Source organism: Hirundo rustica, chromosome 2, assembly GCF_015227805.2.
Source record: "Hirundo rustica isolate bHirRus1 chromosome 2, bHirRus1.pri.v3, whole genome shotgun sequence".
In the NCBI taxonomy this organism is placed as follows: Eukaryota; Metazoa; Chordata; class Aves; order Passeriformes; family Hirundinidae; genus Hirundo; species Hirundo rustica.
In genome coordinates this window covers 112,856,772-112,879,429 of record NC_053451.1, presented here as the reverse complement: position 1 = coordinate 112,879,429, position 22,658 = coordinate 112,856,772, and the positions used below count along the sequence as shown (strand labels likewise).

The window sequence follows — 22,658 nt, the reverse complement described above, 5'->3', positions numbered from 1 at the left end:
ATCTCAGAAGTTGCATTCCAAGGGGACTACCTGTGGCTAAGCCATTCCTAGGTAAATGATACTGTGCTCAATTCTCAAACACCCCTTCACTCTCCTGAACTCTACTAGAGGAATGTGTTGTACATTCAAAACTCGCCCAAAAAGGCTAAGTTGGCATCTCCTTCATTTCTAGGATTCATTTCCAACCATCAGCAGTCACCTACTCCATGACCTCATGTGCCAAATGCATCAAATAGGTCAGTTTGTATCTGATCTACAGATCTCCAGGTGAAGCAAACATTAGACACAGGAGGCTTGCAATTTAGAGCAGCCTCAAAACAAAAAGAAAAAAAAATCCATTATAAGGTGGGATCGCCCTCAAGGATGGCTTCTTAATCCAAGTTTAGCATTGCAAGCCTTCTCCACACTGATCTTTCTTTCACCTCTATCCAGCCTGTGAGAAGCAACATCTTTCATATTTTAGAGGCTTGTATTTAGACTGAACAACTAATAGGATTCATGTCACAAATATGGGCTACTTCCCAAAATATTTCAAGATCCTCATTCCACTGGTTATAGCAGTCAAACACTTGATAAGCATAAACTAACTTTCTCATTTAAGTATGTGGCCCAAGAGAAAACCTTGTGTAAGGTTGAAAAAGACCAACCCTGGTTCCCTGGGAGAAGGGACCAACCCCCAGCAGGCGACAACCTCTTTTCAGGGAGTTGTAGAGTGACAAAGTATCAACATCTCCTTCACTGAGAATATAGATCTCTAAGAGCTCAGACAGAACACTGGTTTTCTCAGTCTGCCCGCCTAATAGTAGATGACACTAAATTAAAGGGATTTCGCCATAGTAATGCAGGCTACACACTGAAATAAAACACTAAATACTTGTATGACAGCATCCAAGAGAAAGCTGTTGAGGATCATTCTAAGATATGTATATATTAAGATGTGCTATTACAATTAATTGGGTTAATTTTGCATATTTATTCATACATTAACAGCAAAGCATAGTAGTAGACCTAGGGAAAGGTGGAAAATTTAGTAATGCTGAAAATAAACTGTTTGAAACTATTTTTTCCTAAAATTAACGAGTGTCTCCCCCTCACCTACATCTCTTCAGACCACTACATGCAAACTTATGACTGACACCACGCATCATGACACTTACGTGACAGGAGGCCAGGTGCTTGCAAAATTTAAGACAGACAGATCTAAAAATGCAGGGGGCTATGATAACATGATGGAGAGACACAAAAAGAAAAATCAATCTGTTAACTTTCTGGAGAGGTTAGGAGGGCAACATTACACAAGTAACGGAGCTTCTGTTAAAGACAAGACACCTTACACAGATTTACAGCTTCATACAGACATGCAGGTGCAACCCCACTGCCACTCTTGTGAAGCAGATGCCACTTGGCAATGAAGTTCCACCCTTTATTCCAGCTGAATCCCCAAGTGCTGTGCAGCTGTGCCTCCCAAGAGGTACTCCTCCTCCAAAAGTAAGGCAATCTTCCTTTTAAGTTCTTGCAAAGCAAGAGGTCCAACCAAAGGCATAATCAAATGCCAAGATTCTGATTAATATGCAAGAAGAAAACTCAACGTTTCACTTCATAAGTGCATTTCAAGGAGTAATAGAACTCAGCTTTACAATAAGAACCAAAACTATTCAGAAGCAGTAACTAAATTAATTTTACTCTCTTATCTGACTGTGGAAGGAGAGGCAATATCACAGTACCTTCCTCTATCCATTCAGTACCTGTTTGTTAATTTCTAGGAAAAACGGGAGTTTTTTCTACACAAACAAATTACGAATTTAACAAGCACTATCAAGTTACATAAATGCTGCAACATCTTACAAATGCATCTAATGTTTAATAATATTCTTCTACCTACCACCTAAATAACACTGGTCGTTCCTCTCACACTAGAGTTTTCATCCACAAAACTCATTTCTCACAGGTAGTGTCCCAACAGTACACACCACTGCTGCTTCACAAAAACCAGCTGTACCACGTTCAGGCACGAGGGTAAGAAAAAAATCACACACCTTGGTACAACCCTTCAACTACAGCAGCAGCACAGAGCTCTGAGGGGGTTTGATTCTGACGCTGCAGGTGATGGTGCAGCGATGCCAACACAAACTCCTGTCAGAGCAGAAGAAATGCCAGCTCAGGTACAGCAGCAGAGCTTGAGATCCATGTGGGAACATCAACACCCAGAGGCTGTCCAAATCTGACAGCACACTCCTTCTTAAACCCAGGTACCAGTATTTATTTTTATATATATATATATATATATATGCTACTCCATAGCATTTTTTTATTTAGAAAAAGAAATCACTGACAAACAAGGTGCCAAGTGAAACAGGTAATCTCTGCATGAGAATGAGTTTGTTTCAGACATGACATTAAAAGAACCTAGAAAGGTGCTCAAATACTGCAGAAAAATCATGAAAATGAAGCCAGTGGAGCAGGAATGTGTTCCTTCTCCTTTCCAGCTGTCTGAAGCCTGACACACCTTAAGCTACTCATTAATGAACTGTTCTAAATCAAGTTTGTTCCATTTTTGAGTTCTGGCTGTGGAAGTGAGAAAGCCCTGAGGAAAAAGTTGTGGAATGACCTGTAGTTGAAACTTGTTTTCCTATTTCAGTTGGTAAATCTGCATATCTGCTTACCAATCCCTCTGGAAGCGGAGTTTCCTGGAGTCAGAAAATTCCTACCTATATGTGCTGAAGAATCTTTAAAGTCAGGGAGTTCTAATGCACTGGAACCAGTGCTGCACTCTATCAAGGTAACTTCATTCTCTGATCTTTAAAAAAAAAATTAATAATCAAGAACAAATTAAAATAATCTCAAAATATGTACAAGCTTTTATTAGAAGACCCCCCCGCTGCTTATCTGGAAAAACTGAAATTACCTTTAAACTGAATAGAGAAACTGAAGCAGAGCAGTCAAGCAAAACCCAGAGTGCTGAGGACAGGGCAGGTGGCATTGCCTGGCCTTCTCCAGCAGCACAGAAATCCAAAGCTGCTCCTCAGTTCCACAGGCACTGCACATTCCCTGAATCCTCAGAGCTCCCTGTGAAAAATGACTGCTCTTACGTATTTTCACTTTCACCCAGAAATCATCATAAAAATCACCCCTTCCATCCTTCTCCACAACCAAGCAGCAAATAGTGGTCTAAAGTGGAAAGGCATAAACTATTCCATTCTTTCAAACTACCGAGGACTTGGCTTAATTAGCAATTAAAAGCAAGTAGTACAAACGTTCCTTTCTCACTGCACATAATGGAGTCGTTATTGTTCTCAGATTTTTGGCCACAATACAGGCAAGCTGCAAGTTTGCAACTGGTACTACAGGAAAACATTCTACCATTCAAAACCAAAAAACAAGCCGCCACCACGAAAGAAAATCAACTCATAAAGAAAAGCACAATTTAAGATGACAGCATTTTTACTGGCAGGGAATAAACAGACTGCAACATTCTAATTCCATGTTTTTCCTCACGGAGTTTGAGCACATCTACGCTCTCAGATTAACTGAAGACAATCTCCAAGATCAGGCATCACAGTGCCATGCAATGATCATATCCCCACCATCCACAATTACCTAAGGAACCTTACACATCTTTCCACAATTCTTTCACCTGTCCCAAATAAACTGCCTCCAATATATTTCCATGCTACAACGCAGCTTCTGCCATGCTCTCCTTTTTCAACATAGCAAATGTCTCCTTTCCAGGCTTCCATTCAACCATTAATACTTTTTTTCAAATTATTTATAGCAACTAAACCTGTAAATATTACTTGTACTGAGACAATACAGAGAAAAAAAAATCCCATCAATTCAGCCAGGACGGACAGTATATAACTAATCCCAGAAACTGTCAGAAGCAATACATTTTTAACACATAAACTTGTAAGTTAACACAGACCTTTAAAGGTAGAAAATGAGACCTACTTCTGCTCATTAGTTAACGTGGACTCTGACGGTTTCTGGGATCTCATCTTACTTAGGCAACAAAAATTAACTCTGCTGTAAGCATAAACACCTCCAAATCCTCCCCATATAGAGCCAGAGGAGGCATTAAAGCCATTTCAACTATTAATTTCCTCCACTTGGTAACTACAGTTAAGAAAGCCCTCAAGTACAAAAACGTAACTTGTTAGTTAAATATTCCATGTGCTCCTATACTAAAGGTAGGATGTGGATCTATGCTCGGGCACAGGGTGGGATTTTTGGTATTTTTCTATTTGGGGCCAGGAGCTGGACTTCAATGATCCTTGTGGGTCCCTTCCAGCTCAGGATATTTGTGATTCTCAGCCTGTGTGAGGGGTTTCACAAAGGCACCAGCAGAGGCTGGCTCAGACACACATCTCTGTTGTAATGCCTGATGCTTCCAGTCGTTTTCCTACACAACACTTTTTAAAAATGTTTTTCTCTTAAGCAAGGAGTACAGAAGTATGTATTACTCTGATTCAAAATTAGCTGAACCGTTTCTTACTATAATTCATTATAAAAAAATATAAATTATAAAAACTAGTCTCACTTTTTCCTTTGAATTAAAAAAAGAACAAATGAACACTTATCTCTGCTTAAAAGCAAGTAAAAAACATTTTTTTTTAAGAAGCAAAAAAGGCCCTTATGCCTAATTTGTTGATGATTTTACCAGGTAACACTTGAAATCTTAGTCCTTCAGAATTTTGTAGTCTCCCACTCTTGAAAACTTACGGTGTTCAAGTATTAACAAAATCACAAATTCAAAGGCTCTGCCCTTCCAACCATTAAAACCCAGGAGAGATTAAAAATACTCGGAAAACAACACATTTCTGTGCACCACACCAGAGACTAAGAACAAATAAAGCATTGAGAACCACGGTGTGTAAAATCTACCCTCAGTTACTATATTTGTAACATGCCCAGAAGCTCCATTAAAGTTTACCAACTAATGTACATAATTTTTGCAGCTCTTTTTTCATCCCAATATCATTCCACTTTTTCTCTCCTGCCAGAGGTTTCCTATGACATGCTTTATGATGTTATATAATGGATGTTCTCCATTTTTCTTATTCTTCCACTTTATCTTACACTCTTTCGACACTTTGTTCTATTAAACTGTACTGTTAAATGCTCCAGATCAGCATTGTTCTCCCTTACACAGGCTTTCAGTTCCACACTTTAAACTATTTCTTGCCCTTTTAACATATCCATCTGTATCTTCCACACTTGCTCAGCTTTCTTTATCCTTCAAATCTAAAGGCAGCAAAACATGACATGGGAACAGACACTTGGGAGTTCTTGGCTTCATTTTCACCTTGAGGAAAGAAACAGAAAGTTTCTTTACTCTTCCTTTCCTTGAGGGATAAGGAGGAAAAAAGGGAGCAGCAGTCTAAGATAAAGGCATAAAAACCACAGCCAACATCTTACTTTTACTTCAAAATGGCAAAGAATTATATTATACTCAGAACTTACTAAACTTTTTCACATCCTACACAAACTCTCTGTAATTTTGTTATCTCTGTTTTGTTCCCATTTACCCTGTTTATAAAATCTTTTGAGGCAGACTCCAGCACAATAAAACACTTAAACACTACTTAAGTTAGCAGTAATGTTTAGATGGTAACCAGGCACAAGATTCAGGTAGCTGCTGGGAAGAATAAAAACACTATGATTCACACCGCCATTCCCCTCAACACCAAAATGGTCTGCATCACAAAGTCACCCATGCAATTCCTTTGTTTCCTACTCTTCCTCACATCTAATCTAAGTATCCTATTTCAACCTTTCTTCTACTTCCTTTAACTGAAAATGTCTTCTTATAGCACTATTTTCTGAAAAACCTTCCCAAAAGACTGCTTCATTTCTCCACTTCCCTAAAATCAATGGGTGGCCTGATTTTCAGTAGTCATAGGTTCAAACATAATTCATGAAGCACTCAACCCAGATCCCTCAGGATCTTTCTTTCATTCAGAGTTTTCTCCTATACAGCCCTTCTTACACACATTTTGGCACTCTTGCTGCTGCACACACGCTCAGATCTGAACCCGTCCCACATCTGCTTGTGGCAGTGTAACTTCATTTAGTACTTGGTCTTCCTTCAGACAGAGTGAGGAAGCCAAGCCACTGCACTCATTCCATCCCTCCTCTCCAGGAAGAAAGAGAACTTGTGGACGCTCCATCCCTGGGAGCGTTCAAGAACAGACAGGACAGGGCTTTCAGCAACCTGGTCTAGTGGCAGATGTCCCTGCCCACAGACACAGTGTCACACTAACCAGGACCCACCCCAGCCTCCCAAATCTCTCAAAGGACCTCCACAGATTTGTAAGTCTGCAAAATGAACTGCACTCAGAGAATCAAGAAAATACCACAATGTAAGAGAATAAAATGGTATAAAAGCCCAAGGATTTCTTTTTTCTGGGTCCCCTTTCACAGGCACCCAGCTCAAGACCCGCTGCTGTATCACTATTAAATGATTTATTTTTACAAATCCAATGCATGAGTCTTTGGTGCAGGAACTCAAGGTCAAGTTCAAAGGAGGAAGTGTGTCCAAGAGCCTGTAGGAGCACCCATACACCAAACCACTGGGCACTCCTGCTGCAAATGGACTCCGGACACAGCGGTTGAAGTCTTGGGTGAGGTGTGTGAGACTCCCTAAATGGTGTGAATTCTCACCAATTTCTGGCAGCATGAAAAATCATCTGATCCAACCTCTCCTGGCAAAAGCACTGGCTGGGCAAGATGGCCCAGCACACTGTCCAGCTGCATTCTGAAAGTGTCCAACACTGGAGAACCCACCACGGCACTTGAGAGATTATTCCAATGGCTGACTGTTCTCTTCGTGAGATTTTCTTGCGCTCGATCAGAAGTTAGTCCTCAGGAGTAACTTGTATCCATTAAATCTTGTCTTATCAATGTAACTCCTTGTAAAAATGGAGTCTCCATCTTCTTTGTAGGCACCCTTTAAGTACTGGAACTCGCTGGTAGCATCTCTCCCAAAGCCTGCTTTTCTCAAGGCTGAACAAACCAGGATCCCTCAGCCATTCTTAACAGTTCAGCTTCTCAGTCCTTTGATCATCTTTGCAGCCCTTCTCCGGACCCTCTGCAGCCTGGCCACCAAAACTGCACACAAATACTCCAGGTGTGGCTTGACCAGCACTGAGTAGAGTACAATGGTAACTCTTCTGTCCTTGTTGGTGCAATCCAGCATTTTACTGTCCCCCTTTGCCACAGCAGCACATTTCTATCGAGCTAAATCCACCAGGATCCCCCAGTCCATTTCCACAGAGTCGCTTCCCATCCAGAAAGATCCCAGACTGTGCTGCACTCCTGGATCATGTTCTCCCACATACAAGACCTTACATTTGTCTTTGCTGAACTTCCTAAGATTCTCATCAGTCTATTCTTCCAGCTCACCCAGGACTTTCTCCAGGGTGGCTCTCCTTTCTGCAGGTTCCTGAACCAGTTTGGTACCTCAGCAAAATTCATGAGGGCGCACTTGACCCCACCATCCAGATTACCTATGATAGTAATAAGCAGTGGCTCAATACCAGTTCCTGGGGACTCCACTTGTGACAGGCAGCCAGTTTGAAAAGGAGCATTTCCCACCCTGCTCTGAGTGTTCTGGCCCATCAGCCAGTTCCCAGCCAGCATACAGACTCCTTGTCTGGAATATAACACACTGGTATTCTCTAGGACGAGGCTGTGGGAAACAGCATGGAAAGACTTGAAATCCAGGAAGACAATGTCTAGTTCCATATCCACCAAGCAATCAGGTCTGCCAAGAATGAACTGCCCTTGGTAAATCCACGCCAGCTTTTCCCAATCATGTGCTTCATCAGGATTCATACCATAACTTCCCCTGGGACTGAGGTAAGATTGACGGCCTGATAATTTCCTGTGTTCTTGTTTAAACCCTTAAGATGGGGCAACATGAGCCTTATCCCAGTCTTCTGGAACATTCCCCAACCTGCATGACTTCTCAGAGATTACAGAGAGCACCATCCCAGCAGTATCCAGCCAGCTCTCTTAACAGCCTGAGATGGGTAATTTGTAGGGGTCAAGCTCCTGTAATAGTTTACACCCCAATAATTCCTTCAAAGACAGTAGGTCTGTGCATGAAACTGGATTTTTGTTCCCACGGTCTGGAGCCCAAGAGTGCTGGTAAAGACAGAGGTGAAAGAAGCGCAGAGAACCTCTGGCTTTCAGCATTGGTTGGCAACTAATTCACCTCTCCTGTTTAACAGTGGGCCAGCATTTTCCTCTGTGCTTGTTGTTTATGATCCTGAAAAATTCTTTCCTGCAGTTTTTGACACCTCCAGATAATTTCAGGTCCAGCTGAGCTTTTACTTTTCTAACTGCATCTCTGCACGCTCTGGCAATGCCATTGTATCTCAGTGGGTATTTGTTCATTTTTCCATCCACGGTACACTTCTCTTTTGGGTTTTGAGAAGACTTGGGAGCTTGCAGTTAAGTCAAGGGCATTTCTTACTCTACCTACTTCCCTTCCATTTAAAGGTGATGAACTGGTTCCATGCTTCCACAAGAGCATTCTGCAACAACTCCTAGTACTCACATTGTACCTTTATCTACCACAAAATCTTCCCATGGAATCCCTCCCAACTCAGTTTTGAGCAACCAGAATGGCTGCTGGCTCTCTGAATTTCTAAAGCCTCTTAACCTTCAATAGTGGTTATTTAAAACTAGTGAGTTTTTTGTTTTTTCTAGGTTTTTTTGAGCTGAAACAGTTCTCCAGCCTAGTTCATCACAGAGGCCCAAAGATGGTTTCACTGAAACATATGAAAAGCAACAGAAAATACTTAAAATTCTGTTACCTAGAAGAAAAATACCTAAAAATAAAACCTTAATTTCAGTTCATTATTCTACTCTGTACTCCTGTGCAACTAAGTTTTCAAACCACAAGATAATGAAAACACTGCTTAAACAAGAAGTTAAAATGGCAACTAGAGTGGAAGCAACAGAATACTGACTGAAAAAATATAACTCTTGGCTCTATTTTAAAAGCTGTTGCACTGGGTCTTTTGTCTAATGCTGCAAATGATACTCTGAAATTGTTCAGAATTTTAAATTCTAAAAATGGAAGTAGAAATTTAATGAAAAGCATATTCACAATTCAGTCTGCTTTAGAGTAATAACCAATCAATATTGAGAAGTGAATCATAATCCTCAAATGCCACTATGAGAAAAGGAAATGACTTAACACCATTTTAACAAACAACAATTAATTTAACAACTTACCACAAAAGAAATTCATATGTAGACATACAGTGTTCTGTTTGTAATTCATCACACACTTTTAGTCACTCCCTTTACAAAACTGTAAATGAGCTCTTAATTCTACATCTTAATTAAATAAGCTCCTGCCATGAACGCTACATAGCAAATCCAAGAACCATAAAAGAAGGTAATTTGTCAATATACTCCTGATGGTGATCCCTGCATCCTCTCACACTCTGAAGTGAAAGGTACCTGATAAACAATATTCTTCAACTCCCAAATATGTTCAATGGGGGTTTAGTTCATTAACATGGTATCTTAGGTATGTAAAGAATACCTTCTTTAAATTCAAAGAATGATATTCACTATCTAGAATAATACCTGAACCACTGCAAAACTTTGACAGAGGCTCAATTTCGAAATGTACCACTCAACAAACTTTAAAATGGCCACAAACAAACTATCAAATAGCCCCATCGACTTGTGACAGCATCAGTAGAACTCATCTTGAAAACAAGCTTTGAACAGACCCCTATTTAAACAGGCCAGTCTTGGAAAGAGCTTTTCCACAGAGGAATTACTCTACTATAGCTATTTCTTTAGTCTGCCTATCCATAAAGCAGAAACATGTAATAAATATTTAAGCTTTTTTTCTTGCTTTACTGAACTTCCCTCGTCCAACAAACTCAGATTGAACTATATTAAACACAATTCCTTTCTTTCCTCATACCAAAAATGTCCTGTAAGGTACGAAGCTTATCCTCTCAGGTGCACCTATACAAATCCCGGCAGCCCTCGCAGGGCTCCATACAAGACCCACTGATTTCAGTTTTGTCTGGTTTTAACCATAAACAAGCATTCTGCAAGATTAACATTGCTAACATTTTCTACAAAGAGCCAACTGGTCTCTATAACGACACATCAAATTTAATAAGCACCATTTCAATGTTTAATTGTGAAAACATATCACTCAAACATCATGCTTTAAGCACCACAGCTGCAGGACTTCACAAGGTTAAAACAAAAAGTAACTTAAATGAGTTTTCAATGTAAAATACAAGGTAAGTGTGGCACTAAAGGACTGAGGTTGTATCCACATACCTATCTGCATTCAGAATGAGCAGGACAGTGGTTCAGCTCCTGGAACTACCTGATCCAACACTAAAGCTGCCACCCAGCTCAGTTCTGCACTCACCTCACACTCACAATCCATTTCCTTAGTTCATTTCTGCAGAAGCTCATCCAAGCTCTCTAAGCAGTAACTAGTTTTTACAAAACTATTTAAGTATTCTCCAACTACAAATATACACATTTCCTTCCCTTTCAGATTGTTGAAAACACAGCAAAATCCCTCCTGTTATCCAGAAATTTATCAGGTGAGGACCAAGAACTATTTTTGTTCAGTAATCTGAGAATAACCTTAGGCTTAATTGATGGATCTGTGAGGCTGGAAACCAGAACTTCATTTCTCCACAGAACATAAGTTTGCCTAATCATCAGTGGGATAAAGAACAACAGTGGGCCATGGCATATAATTCTGGCACTGGAAAGTCCTGTGACAAGTGTTAATCAGGAAAAAGTCACTTTATAGCCATAAACATTTTCCATGACTCTCTTTGATTTTGTATCATCTCAGTAATGCAATGAAAACAAATGCTTCTACACGCACCAAGCTATCCAAGCATGAAACATCTACTCTTTTCTAAAATGGTATAACAAACATATGGCATAGCTTTTAGAAGATGCTTTCAACACTTACTTCAGATGGTATCAACATTTGCAGATAGTTTTACTTCTATAATTACCGAGTCCACTCAACCCACTACGGTGAACAAACAGCCATGCAGGCTGGCCAGAGGCGCAGAGCCATGCTGAAAGCACACCTGAGTAACAGCACTCACAGACAAAGCTTTAGATTGTCTAGTCCTTCTTCACATACTGTACCCGGATTCACCTAGAGTGAATTTTGAAAGCTAGAGGCCACAAGCAGCACGACGCACAAAAGGATCAAGGGTTACATCACTGGAATGGGATGAAAGCAGTTGTGCCACACCCTTGCCACAGTTTTTCTTCACACTTTCGAGAGTTAAATAATTTATCAGAACCTCTATTACTCAGCTGCTAAAATACAGCAGTATTTCCCTCTCTCCTCCACCCTGAACCACTGCCCACCTTGGCTATTTGATTACTAAAGTCAGTAGGGCATGATTTATCTTAACTTGATGTACATGTACCACTTAGATGAACGGACCACTTCAACCTCCAGACTCAGCAGATCAGTACTTTAAAGCGACAATATGCAACATGCATTCAACAACAACAAAAAAACCTTACATTATATTCCCTATTAATAGTCTCCTGATAGTGAAGATAAAACTTGGTGAAATGCAAATGCCAAACCACCAAAAGTCCTGCAATCCTAATTACACCTCCACAAAAGCATTTTGTTTGTGGACTTGAGATCCATCCTTCCTTCTCTCTTCATTAACACATTAAAATGACAAGTGTAATGTTTCTGATTTCATCAATTTTCTTGCCTTCAGAAAGTAGTATCAACACTGTACTTTACACTTAAGGAACAGCCAAAACATTCAGAGATACATGTTTAGAGCAATAAAATCCCACTATTTAGGGGGAAAAAAGTCTCGAACACTAGTTGTGAAAAGTATTTGTGCTAAGTATTTCTTACTTGCAGTACTGTGTAACATCCATTTTAAAAAAACAGTCGGTTTTAATACTGGATGAAGTACAAATACTGCAAACCTCTAAGCAAGTACCAAGATAAACATTATATATACTATGGCTGTGATTTCCAAGTATAAACATGGTACAACCATAAACTATAGAATGTGTCATCCATTACACCTTAATTGGATCCTAGAAAGCTGCACCCTATTAATACAAAGGCCAAAGTGTGCACACACACACACAAAAATACTGATCTTAAAAGAAATCTATGCCCCAGTTAAAATGATCCAAGAAACACACTTTAAAATAGTGATTCCTGCAAAAAATCCTAGAAAACCAAACTAGAACCCAGTTCCACCCATAACACAATTTACAGAATTTTATCTAACTTCAACTTGCTCCACAAGACAGACAGTACACTAGATAATACACCAATAATAGGAAATGCACAACGTATTAAAAAAACCCCACCCCAAACATAAAGGAACAAGTCAGATGTAAATTTACAGAAACTGGAGAGGCTGCCCACTTCCTGGAATGCCTTACAAATGTCTCCTGGTACCAATTTCCAGTTTCTCAATTCCCAGTACTGCCATTATATAAGACAAACATTCTTAATTCTTTTTCAAGCAATATTTCTTTGTTTTGATGAAAATAAATCAAGCCAAAATGTTTCCAAAATTATTAAAAAAACCCCAACAATAAAACCCCTTTACTACACTGAGACTAACCTGCTAAAATGTTTTCTTGCATAGTTGTTTTTCAAGCAGTTTGTTATAAATAAAATTGACGATATTTTATTATGGATTAGTAGGAAATTAACATTAATGTCAACACTGAAAGGACAAAGTCAGCATATATTAATTCACACTGGCTGAAACTATTTTTAAACAAGTAACACTACAATTGTAAGAAAAATGAAAGAATATCGTCACTGCACACTTACTTTGTAAGCTTCATAAAAGCACAGATAAGCACGCTGTTAATTTTGTCAACACATGTGGCCTTTACACAAAGGAAATACCATTTTTAAAATCAGCTGGGAAACAAAAGGGCTGCAAAACCATGAGAGGTAACAGACTAAAACACGGCATATTGTGTGGAACTACTTCATCGCTCCAAATCGACTTCAACATCAATACTTTTAAATGGAAACATGCTTCAGATTTTGTCCACAGGATATGACAAACTGATTAAACTCAATGAATAGGAATTAACAAGCATCTTATACCCAATACATCCGACCAGCCACATCAACCTACATCTGTACAGATGCCAGTTACAGCTTATGAAACAATGGTCTGTCACTGCAATCAAGTCAACTTTGACTAAACATGGGAAACATCTTCAAAAACAAACAAACAAACAAACCCCAACAGAAAAAAAAAGAAAAAGGAAGAAAAAAAAAGGAAATGCTTTGCAATTCAACTCCAATACAATGGATATCCTTGCCCTCCCCTCCAAGTAATCTTTAAGCTTCACCTCCTGCCAGAATGCCTTCCTGGGAGTAAGACAACAAGACACCCGGAGGGTTTTTGTTTTGGGTGGTTTTTTTTTTTTTTCCCCCTCCTTCACGTTCATGTTCTTGTCAACTACGGAAGCATAACACTGAGCACTTTCTCCAACACAAAACTGACTATGTTGGATTTCCAGCATTTCAACCACTTTGAAAGGTGATACCTTAATTTCCCTCTCCTCTTCCCCAAAACCACACTAACTGCAAACTATGATTTTCAAGCTCTTTTTCTGCAAAATAAACACAAAATTGTTGGCAACAGAAAATCCCATACCTTTGTCACACATACACCATATGAGCATGTACACTGTAACAGGAAAGTTTCTTTTGTTTTATCACATATCCAATATATGGGGCAACATTACAATATTCCTGACCCTTAGTCTACATCTTCAATAATTCATAAAATTGTACAGATCTCATGTCTTATTCTGCTTTTTTGATTTGCTACACCCAGCAGCACGGTTTGGCTTAGTTCATGATACTACAGCCCATACATCCTACAAAGCAAAATCACCAAAACCAGGGAACTGCAGATCTGGAGCACGAAGAGAATCCACAACTAAATTAAAGCTCTAGGCACGAAGCTTCCTCCATCCCTCAAAGAGATCCCAGTTTTCTTATTACTAAATCCTGTCAGGGTGTGGCTCCGTTAAACCCACGTTCCCACTGCAAAGGCCCCCTGCAATCCCCTCCAAGCCAACGCACACCTTACTGAACCCCACCAAAAATAAGGAATCTCTTCTTGCACCGAATTTAGGCCCAGAACAGAGTCCTCCTGCTGCAGAAGTACTAGGCAAAGAAAGAAGATGCTCCCCAAATACTTACAACCCAAAACCTTCCGTCAGCCTCCCCAGACAGGTACCCTGCTCTTGCCATCTCAACCACAGGTAACTGGGGAGCACTGCCAGGCCCCGCAGAGCACTCACTGCTACAGCCTGGCAGCCTCTGGAAAAGGTTCAATACTGGGTGTGCTCCTCTCACATCAAGGGGAGCACTGAAATTTCTGCCTTTGTGAAGGATTCCTCTGGAAACATGACTCAATGGTTTTCCTTTACCTGCTACACTTGCACATGAATCTCACACTCTAACATGCTGCCTCGTAGATTCTTAGATCAGTCAGGATTTCATAATTATGGAGTCTAGTCTTTGTTAGCTGTTGTTGCTCCATGCACAAAAGGAAACATTTTGTTGCTATCACTGTAAAACCTGTTAATTAACTGCACACATATTCGGCCACAGTTTCTACTATAAAAATAACTGCTACATTGAATTAAAGTAGTCTGCTAGATTAATTGTTCTAAAGCCCTCAATAGAGAATGAATTGCATAAAGCTTCACACACAGAGAACAGGAATGAAGGAGAAAATACCTTAAAAATAGCAACTTCTTATCGGTAACAGAAACACAAGCACGTTCCTTCAAAGTAAAAAGCACAAACAAAACCGAAACTGGTTCAAACCAAGAAATCCCTCTCAAACATCTCTGCACTGAACAGCAACGTTTTAATCCTTCTACTTCCTTAAATAATCTACCTTTCTCAGAGACGAGTTTTACAAAGGATATGCTTTGTGAGTTACTGTGCAATTCATAAATACACAAAACATCATCTGAAAACTGAGGTGAAATAGCAAAATATTTGGTTTGCTTGGGGATTTTTTTTGTATTCACTGCGTGGATTTGCAGATCAATACAGTAAAAGAACGGACAAAGGTATTTCTGAAAACATATTTCAAAACTACCAAAACGCCCTGCAACTTCAGATTGTATACACTAAAATGACAATGGACTGGCATTTTTAAAAAAGCATTATACGTAAGAAAGGCACAAAACTCAACTAACAGGCTCAAATGCTCTTCGCACCACTTAATTTTACAGTACGCAAAATAAAACTTAAACCGGGGATTTTATGCAACAGATGATCTAATTAGATGTGAAGCTTTTATTTTCTATCTGGCGTTCTTAAGCTCTATCCCATACGGGATTCGGTCTAATATTTCCGACAGCCTCAGCAGCATTCACAGAGCAGACCCGAGTTCTGGTCCACCAACAGTTAACGTACATTATTTAACTGGTTTGACATGTCACTCCCCTACCTTTTTGATTAATGGGAAGAAGTCCTCTTATAAATAACTCTGAAAATCGAAAGGAAACCGCGAGATTTTTTTTTTTCTTGTTAAATATAAGCACAAAGAAAAGTGTACTTGCTTTTCCTTCCATCCCTCCCCCCTTCCCCCACATCCTGACATTGAGCTTTTCCAATCCTGACATAAGAAATAAACACCCAAACACGAGCACAGGCCTAGGCTATCCAATTCAACACGCTTTAGAGTCAAATCTTCAGATCAACCAAAAGCGGCAGCAGGAAAAAAAAAAAATCTCCACGATACAGCCCGGGCACAACAATGGGATGAGCAGTGTCAAACGCCAGACTACTGACAGGAACAAGCCAGGAAGCAGGAACCAGAGTAGCACTGTCTCCTTTGCTTGAGCCATGTGGCATTTTAAAAACAGTTCCACTTATTCTGTTACCCGACTGTTTCCCTGGCATTTGGTGTTTTAAGCACAGCTGGCAGACACTCGGCCCGCACAGCCTTTGTCAGCAGCTCACGGATGGGCAACAGAACGTGCTACAGGTTGATAAGGAGGGCACCGGCGCTGCAAAGCAGCAGGAAAGCGCCCAGAAGCAACTTGGGATGCGCAGGAGAGTTTCCCTCAGCCTTCACCGGGGGCTCCACGCTCCCCACATTCGCTCCCGGTGTTTGTTTCGTGTTTACCTCCCCCCCCCCCCTTCTCTTTCTCCTCCCTGTCCGGCCATCTTGGGCCGACAGGAGCAGCCATTACTTAACTAAATGACAGGGCCAACAACTTTCCACAGAGACAAACACCTCTCTCCGGACACCGGGCCGGGCAGCAGCAGCCCGCGGGACGCCCCGCTCCCTGTCAAGCCAGGACGGCGGGCGGGACGCGGGGCTCGGTGAGGACCGGGCACGCTGGATGGAGGCAGCGGGGCCCGCAGAGTAAACAAGTCACTCTGACGGGCTCCGGGAGCCGCTCAGCGCCGCGCCCGCCCCGGCCCGGACCCCGTGCTCCCTCCGGGCTCCGGCCCCGGCTCCGCTCCCGGCGGCTGGGGGCGAAAATCACGAGGGAGGGTCCGGGGAGCGGCAACGTCAGCAGCGCCGAGCGCGCCCTCCCTCCCTCCCTCGCTCGCTCTCCCCCCGCTGCCGCCGCCTCCTCGTCCTCCGCCTCCCCCCCCCCCCTCCGCCCCCGCGCCCCCTCCCCCGGCCCGTCCGCTCCCGGCCCCGGGTTCCGCCACTTTCCCGTCCCGGGGCTGGACGGGCACCCGCATGGCCACGCTCCCCTCGTCCCGCTCGGGGAGAATGGCGGCGGGGGGGGGTGGTAAAAAGGAAAGGGGCAAAGGCGGCAAGCAACGCGCGGAGACCCCGCGGAGGTGGCGGTGTCCCCCGCACACCCCCTGCACACACTCACCGTGCGGGCCCGGGGGTCCCGAGGGAAGGGGCGGCGGGGCCACCTCGTTCCCCATCCCCCGTTTCCCCCCCCTCCCCCCCATCCCCGCTCCACATCCACCCTCGCGCTTACCTTTAACAGCAAGGCCTTCGTTCTGGCGCCATCTTCATGAAGCCTCAGAAATCCGAAGAGCCGGCTGCGAGGAGGGGAGCGGGCGGGAGGGAGGGGAGAGAGAGGCACCGGCGTTAGCGAGAGTCAGCGCGGCGGGCGGGCGAGGGCAGAGCGCGGCCCGGGAGCGGCGGCGCACGGGGAGCCGCGGGCAGGGGAGCGGGGTGACACGGAGGGAGCGCGGGCCGAGCCGGGACACGGAGGCGGCCGGGGCGCAGTGGGGAGCGGGTACCTGTCGAGGCCGGATAGGGCTTCTCTCTCCTGGGCTGTCAAGCTGGCGAAGTCCTCCTCGCTCTGGCCGCTCGCTTTCCCCGCCGCCATTTTCTTTTCCTCATCACCGAAAGGAGCAGCAGAGGCGGCGGCGGCGAGCGACACTCCGCACGATTTCATGGAAACGCAGCGTAATTAACTCGCGGATCGCACCCCCCCCTCCCTGCGCGCCCCCAACACCCCCCAGCGCCGGGCGGGGCGGGGTGCCCGACACACACACACACCACAACTTTTATTACAACAACAACAGCCGGCAGGGAGGGGGAGGGAGGGAGGGGAGGGGAGAGGGAGGGAGGGAGGCGGGGGGAAGCCCCGCTGCTCGGAGGAGGAGGTGGGAGGGAGGGAGGGAAGTAGGGGGGAGGGAGCCCCAGCGCTGGAGACTCGGGGGAGGAGGAGGAGGCGGCGGCTGCGGATGGCGGCGGAGCGGTGTTTACATCGCCGCTCGCTGCCGGCGGCGCGGGGAGCTGGGGTATCGGGGAGCCGGGGGGACCCTCCCCGCCCGCCCCGCGGCTCGGGGTGCGTTTTGCCGCCCGTACAAACTTCCCCGGAGCCGCTGCCCAAAGTTGTTGTAATTGTGTCACACCGCGGACCCCGCGCGCCGCCACCGCGACCCCCCCCCGTCCGGCCCCGCCCGCCCGTGTCCGCGCAGCCAATCGGCGCCGCCTCCGTGCCCCACGTGACCTTTGTTGACTTACGTCAGTCATTGCGCTCTGCCGCCGCTGCGCTCCGGTTTGGTTGGCCCTCGCCGCCCGCCTTCCCCGCCGGCCTCACGCCATTGGTTGGTACGTGATAAGGGGGGTGGGGTTTTGGAGAACCTCTGTTTCTAATAGGTCGACTGGGCCGTCAGTCAGACGAGCTTTTCGATTAGCGAGCACCAGCAGGTTGGGATGCGCCTTTAAAAGCGGACGGCGGGGGAGGGGGGGAGATGTCGGGAGTGGCGGGCGCTGGGGTGGGAAGAGGAGGAGGAACGAGGGAGGGCTCTGCTCACGGGTGGAGTTGCGTAACGGGGGCTCCGGGCTGGAGGAGTGGACGCCGCTGAGGAAGGCGCCATGTTTCAGCCGCGGGGGTCAACAGGCACGCTCGCACCCCCCTGCCCCGCCCCGCTCGGGCGTGGCGCTGTTGGCACAAGCGGAAAAGAAAGGCTGCCCGTAGCGAGGTTGAGGCTGAACGGGACTACGAAGGACATGCTTAGGAGGCGGGTAACCCTCGCACGGAAGGGCGGGAACCTCCCCCGCCGTTGGTTTCGCCCACCCCCACCTCCCCCGGGAGCCCGTGACAGGTGGAGCGCCCACCGGCGGCGGCGCGCGCGCGCCCCCGCGGCTGTCACGTGGCACGGGCCGCCTCGCGCGCTTCGTGCGACACGCACAGCAAATCTCGCGATGCCTTGAGGGCCTCGGGGCGTGAGGGCGGGGAGCGCCCGGCCCGGCCCCGGCTGGAGCGGTGGGAAAAGCGCGAAGGATGGAGACGGCAGCACCTGGGAATTCAGGCTTCTGGGCACGCCTCGCGTGTGAGTAAAGCTCTGAGTTTCTTTAGGCGCGGAAAGGAAAGGAGGTTTGCTGCTTGCTTTCCCTGCTTCATACGGCTTAGCGTAGCTCCAGCCTGACTTGTAGATGAAGTGTTTCCTGAGCATTAGACTGCCTTGAGGGACCTGAAAGGTCATCTCGTTCCAACCTCTTGCCGTGGGCAGGGACACCTTCCACTAGACCAGGTTGCTCAGAGTCCTCTCCAACCTGGCGTTGAACACTTCAAAGATTGGGACATCCACACCTGTTCCTGTGCCTCCACACCATCCTTGGGTTCCTCCACCCTTCTCAGCTCAACTAGGAGCCCAACGTTTTCTTACTCTTTACAGTACCACACAGCCAGGAGGTTTTAGGGCTTTTTAAGTAAGGTGTTTGCAAATCATTTGATCTTAGCTCCGCTGTGGTGTGTACGAGGAGCTGAGCCCTGCTGTGGGTATGTTGAGACACAGCTTATCCACATTTTTCTGGAAATGGATCAGAACAGTCTTCTCTAACAGCATTGCATCGCTTCTCTAGTGTCTGGCTGAAGCTCCATGTCTGGGTTGGATTTTCCCATTTGAATTTCCTGTTTGATGATTACCAGGTGCACTAAAGCAGAAGTAAAGCCAATAGCTGCCTTGGGGAATTCGGTGAACAGGGTCAAAGACCCACCTAGGCAGTAGATGCTCCTGCTTGCCGGTTCTCCTTTAATTGCCACTCTCCAATAGTGCTCACGACTCTGAAGCACGTTTCTGCCTCTCTGAGTGTTAAACTAACGTGTCAGTGATGTTTTTCAGGTGGATCCTTTTCTGGTCCTGATGGTGCAAAGACACTGGCAGGAATGGAGACCTGGTCAAGACAAAGTCTTAAATAATGCAAACGAAGACTCAGAGGGGTGTGTCCATGCTGCTCTTAAAAGCAGACTCTTGGAATGTAGCTCTGCTTTCTGATGCAAATGCAGGAAGAAAAAAAAAAAAAGGCATCTGGGTTTGATGATGTTGCATTTCTTCAAAAAAGAGTCAGCAGCCAGTTTGTTGAGAGTATTGGTATAAGAGACAGGCATTTGTGTTTAAAGGACTTGCCAGTTTGGAATGCAGATAAAGCCTGTTATTTTTGGTTCTGGGAATGGGCCATAGTCTGTTAATAGGGGAAACACTATGATCAAACATCTGTGTTCATCTGTATTGCCCATGGCTTCTCTGTCATGGATTTTCTCAGGTGCCAAAATCAGTGCCAAGAGCCAGACTGCTTGGGAATGTTCCATAAATATGGGATTTCAATGCAGATTGTTTCTGTGAATCTAGACTCTCAGGTGTAAAGTTTCCACTTTGCAGTATCCTGAGTATAAATTAGCAGCAAGAGTAGACAAAACCATTTCTCAGTGGAAGAAAGGGATTGGTAAACAGCAGAGCAATTTAGGAGACTGTAGAAGCAGAGAGTCCTAGTTCAGCTGAAATTTATGTGTACCTGAAGTCACAACAGCTGAGTTGCTTCTCTGGAACTGTCAGTGCCACTCTTAACCCCCTACACCCTGCATGAATTGCTGGGATTGAATTTCCAGATGCCCTTATTTGTTTGTGTATTTGCTGTCACTTTCAAGTCAGGTAGCAGATTTGAAGGAGCAGTAGATCAGTTCCTGTTGGATATAATTGAAATCTCATGGTCTTCTGTAATCCAGGCATATACTTTGTAGTCACCTACAACAGGATCCATCCCTGGAAAAACAGAGGTGTTTGAAGCTGGGTGCATCAGTTCAAATTGGTTTTGTTTCCATTCCTGCCTTTTGAAGTTCTGGGCAGCTGCAAGCCTTGACCAGCTCAGAAAGTGAGGGCAGGGGTCATCTCCTTAACCAAGAGCCTGAAGAAGCTCAGGAGCCGTGTGTGATCTCTACTGATGCCGCTGTTTAGGATTTTGAGGTGTGGAGTCAACATTATCCTCCCAAGAGCTCAGGAGAGGTCTGACTGAGGCAAATCCTTCTGCAGCAGAGGAGGCAAAATGTGATGAGACAATCTTGGATTCATGTGACAACATACACGTGTTGAAAGACAGCAAGGAACAAAACAGGCTGACCAACAGAACCCACAGGATGCCATCTTGTGTCCTACAAAACATAAATTTAATACTTACATTGCTGCCAGCTTGCCAAATTTTAGTCATGTTGCCTAAAACACGTGGCTATTTGGCATATGAGGGAAAGCAGTGTAAACTAGTAAAATCTGGCAATAGTCAGTTAGGGAGAAAAGTTTCATTAACACTTTTCTTTTTCTGCCTTTGTTTTCCTTACTTTTGTTTTCTTTTACTCCAAGGTAAAAGAAGAAAAGCTTAAGTTACTAAACTGTTTTATTGGTATTTGGAACAAAAGATCCTGTGGTGCTTCATTTTTGGACTTTAGCAGTGACTTTTCTATTGTCCATAAGTTCGTAGTAAAATGACCTGCAATTTACGTGTTCCTTGTACTGCCCACATTAAAGTTCTGATGAGTGTTGTGTGATGATCCGTGTTTTGACAGCATATGGCGGTCAAGAAGGTGGGGAAGGTGATCTAAACCACAAGGGTTTGGGTTGTTTTGATTGGGTTTTTTCCTCCACAAAAAAAAATAAAGAGCAAATGCTTTTGCTGGCAGTAAAGAAAACCAATACATGGGTAGGAGAATTAATATGGAAAACAGGAAAAAAATTCATCCCAATGCTGTTTATCACTGTGTTGAAGAAAAAATTGCTCTTTAATCTCAGAAATACTTTGGTAGCTTTGGATAGCAGGAGGCGTGAACTAGTCTAGGAAATGAGTTATTATAAAGAAAAAAATTTTAATGAAAGTTTTGAAAATCAAGGCTAAATGCTTTGGTTATAGACCTTCATGATTCAAGCAAGACAGGACAATAATAATTTAGTCATTTTTGTCCTCTGCCTTCTCTGTCCTTGGTTAGCATGAGTTTAAAATATGGAATGTCTTTGAAAGGCTTAATGCTGGACTTCCTTCGGGAGTTAAGTGGTAATTCATTGCCATAAGAAGTTCACACAGTCACCAGGTAAGCAGTAATATCTACCCCTGTGCAGCAACATGTCAGCAATTCAGCCCAAACATGGAAAGCCATGAGTTTGTGTCATCACCTTAGCTGTATTCTGAGCTGTTGATGAAATTCGGAAAGCAGGGCATTTTGAGGTGTTGTGTAGATTTGCTGTTTAAGAGAGGCCAGTCAGTTCTCTGCATGCCAGCATGAACACAGGAGCCTCTGCTGCAGCTCTGCCAGTAGAAGATCTGTATCCTGTTTTTGCAGTACGTAGATCTGTGTTACACTGACAGTTTACAGTGCTACTGTTGGTAGTTTTTTAGATCTTTTTTTCAATTGTGCCTGTACCTCCCACCTCCAGCACTTCTGGTTCTGTCTTTGGTATGTGTTCCAAATGTGGAAATGCTTTCATTTATGGTAATAGTTTTAGGTGAATGTCTGTCCTCCCCCTAGGAACCAGATGTGGCAGCTTATGATTTGTCACCTTCCAAAGAAATCACCTGTTTGACAGGAGATGATCCTGAACAAGGATCTCTGCTTTTCCAAAACTGTGCAGAGAAACTGAAATTTCTTGTGTGTTTCCATGCAGGAATTTGAGCAGCTCTTCTCTGTTGAGAAGCTGATAATAAAATACTGTGGATATATTAACTTGTCTTCAGGTTGACAATTGTAACTTAATAGAATTTGGCAAATGCTGTAAAGAAGAGGGGAAAAATCACATTTTTTTGTTTCTATGGTGGTTTTATATGTACTGAATTAACATTAGTTGCTGGGCTGATGCCTTTGTAACCTACTGGTTTTCTGGCTTGGAAGTG

At 44.1% G+C, this 22,658-nt stretch overlaps 1 protein-coding gene and 1 long non-coding RNA gene across 13 annotated transcripts in view; one reads left to right on the top strand and one right to left on the bottom strand.

The window, feature by feature from the left end:
* The window catches only part of KDM6A (lysine demethylase 6A), a 148,443-nt gene extending 130,871 nt beyond the window's left edge, over positions 1-17,572 (bottom strand). For 7 of the 12 annotated variants that reach the window (XM_058419562.1, XM_040088804.2, XM_040088815.2 and 4 more), the window contains exons 1-2: positions 17,294-17,571; positions 17,026-17,089 (exon numbers count right to left, since the gene is read on the bottom strand). In XM_058419562.1, the coding sequence (XP_058275545.1) occupies positions 17,026-17,089; positions 17,294-17,451 (222 nt within the window). In that variant the 5' untranslated portion in view covers positions 17,452-17,571. Of the gene's footprint in view, positions 1-17,025; positions 17,090-17,293 lie in introns of all 12 variants that reach the window. The other 5 variants (XM_058419560.1, XM_058419561.1, XM_058419564.1 and 2 more) reach the window with 1 other exon arrangement.
* Positions 17,573-18,660: 1,088 nt separating this feature from the next.
* LOC120749511 (uncharacterized) lies at positions 18,661-21,324 on the top strand. Its single transcript, XR_005699675.2, has 2 exons — positions 18,661-18,838; positions 19,631-21,324. It is a non-coding gene; the product is annotated as an uncharacterized LOC120749511 (long non-coding RNA).
* Positions 21,325-22,658: the final 1,334 nt, after the last annotated feature.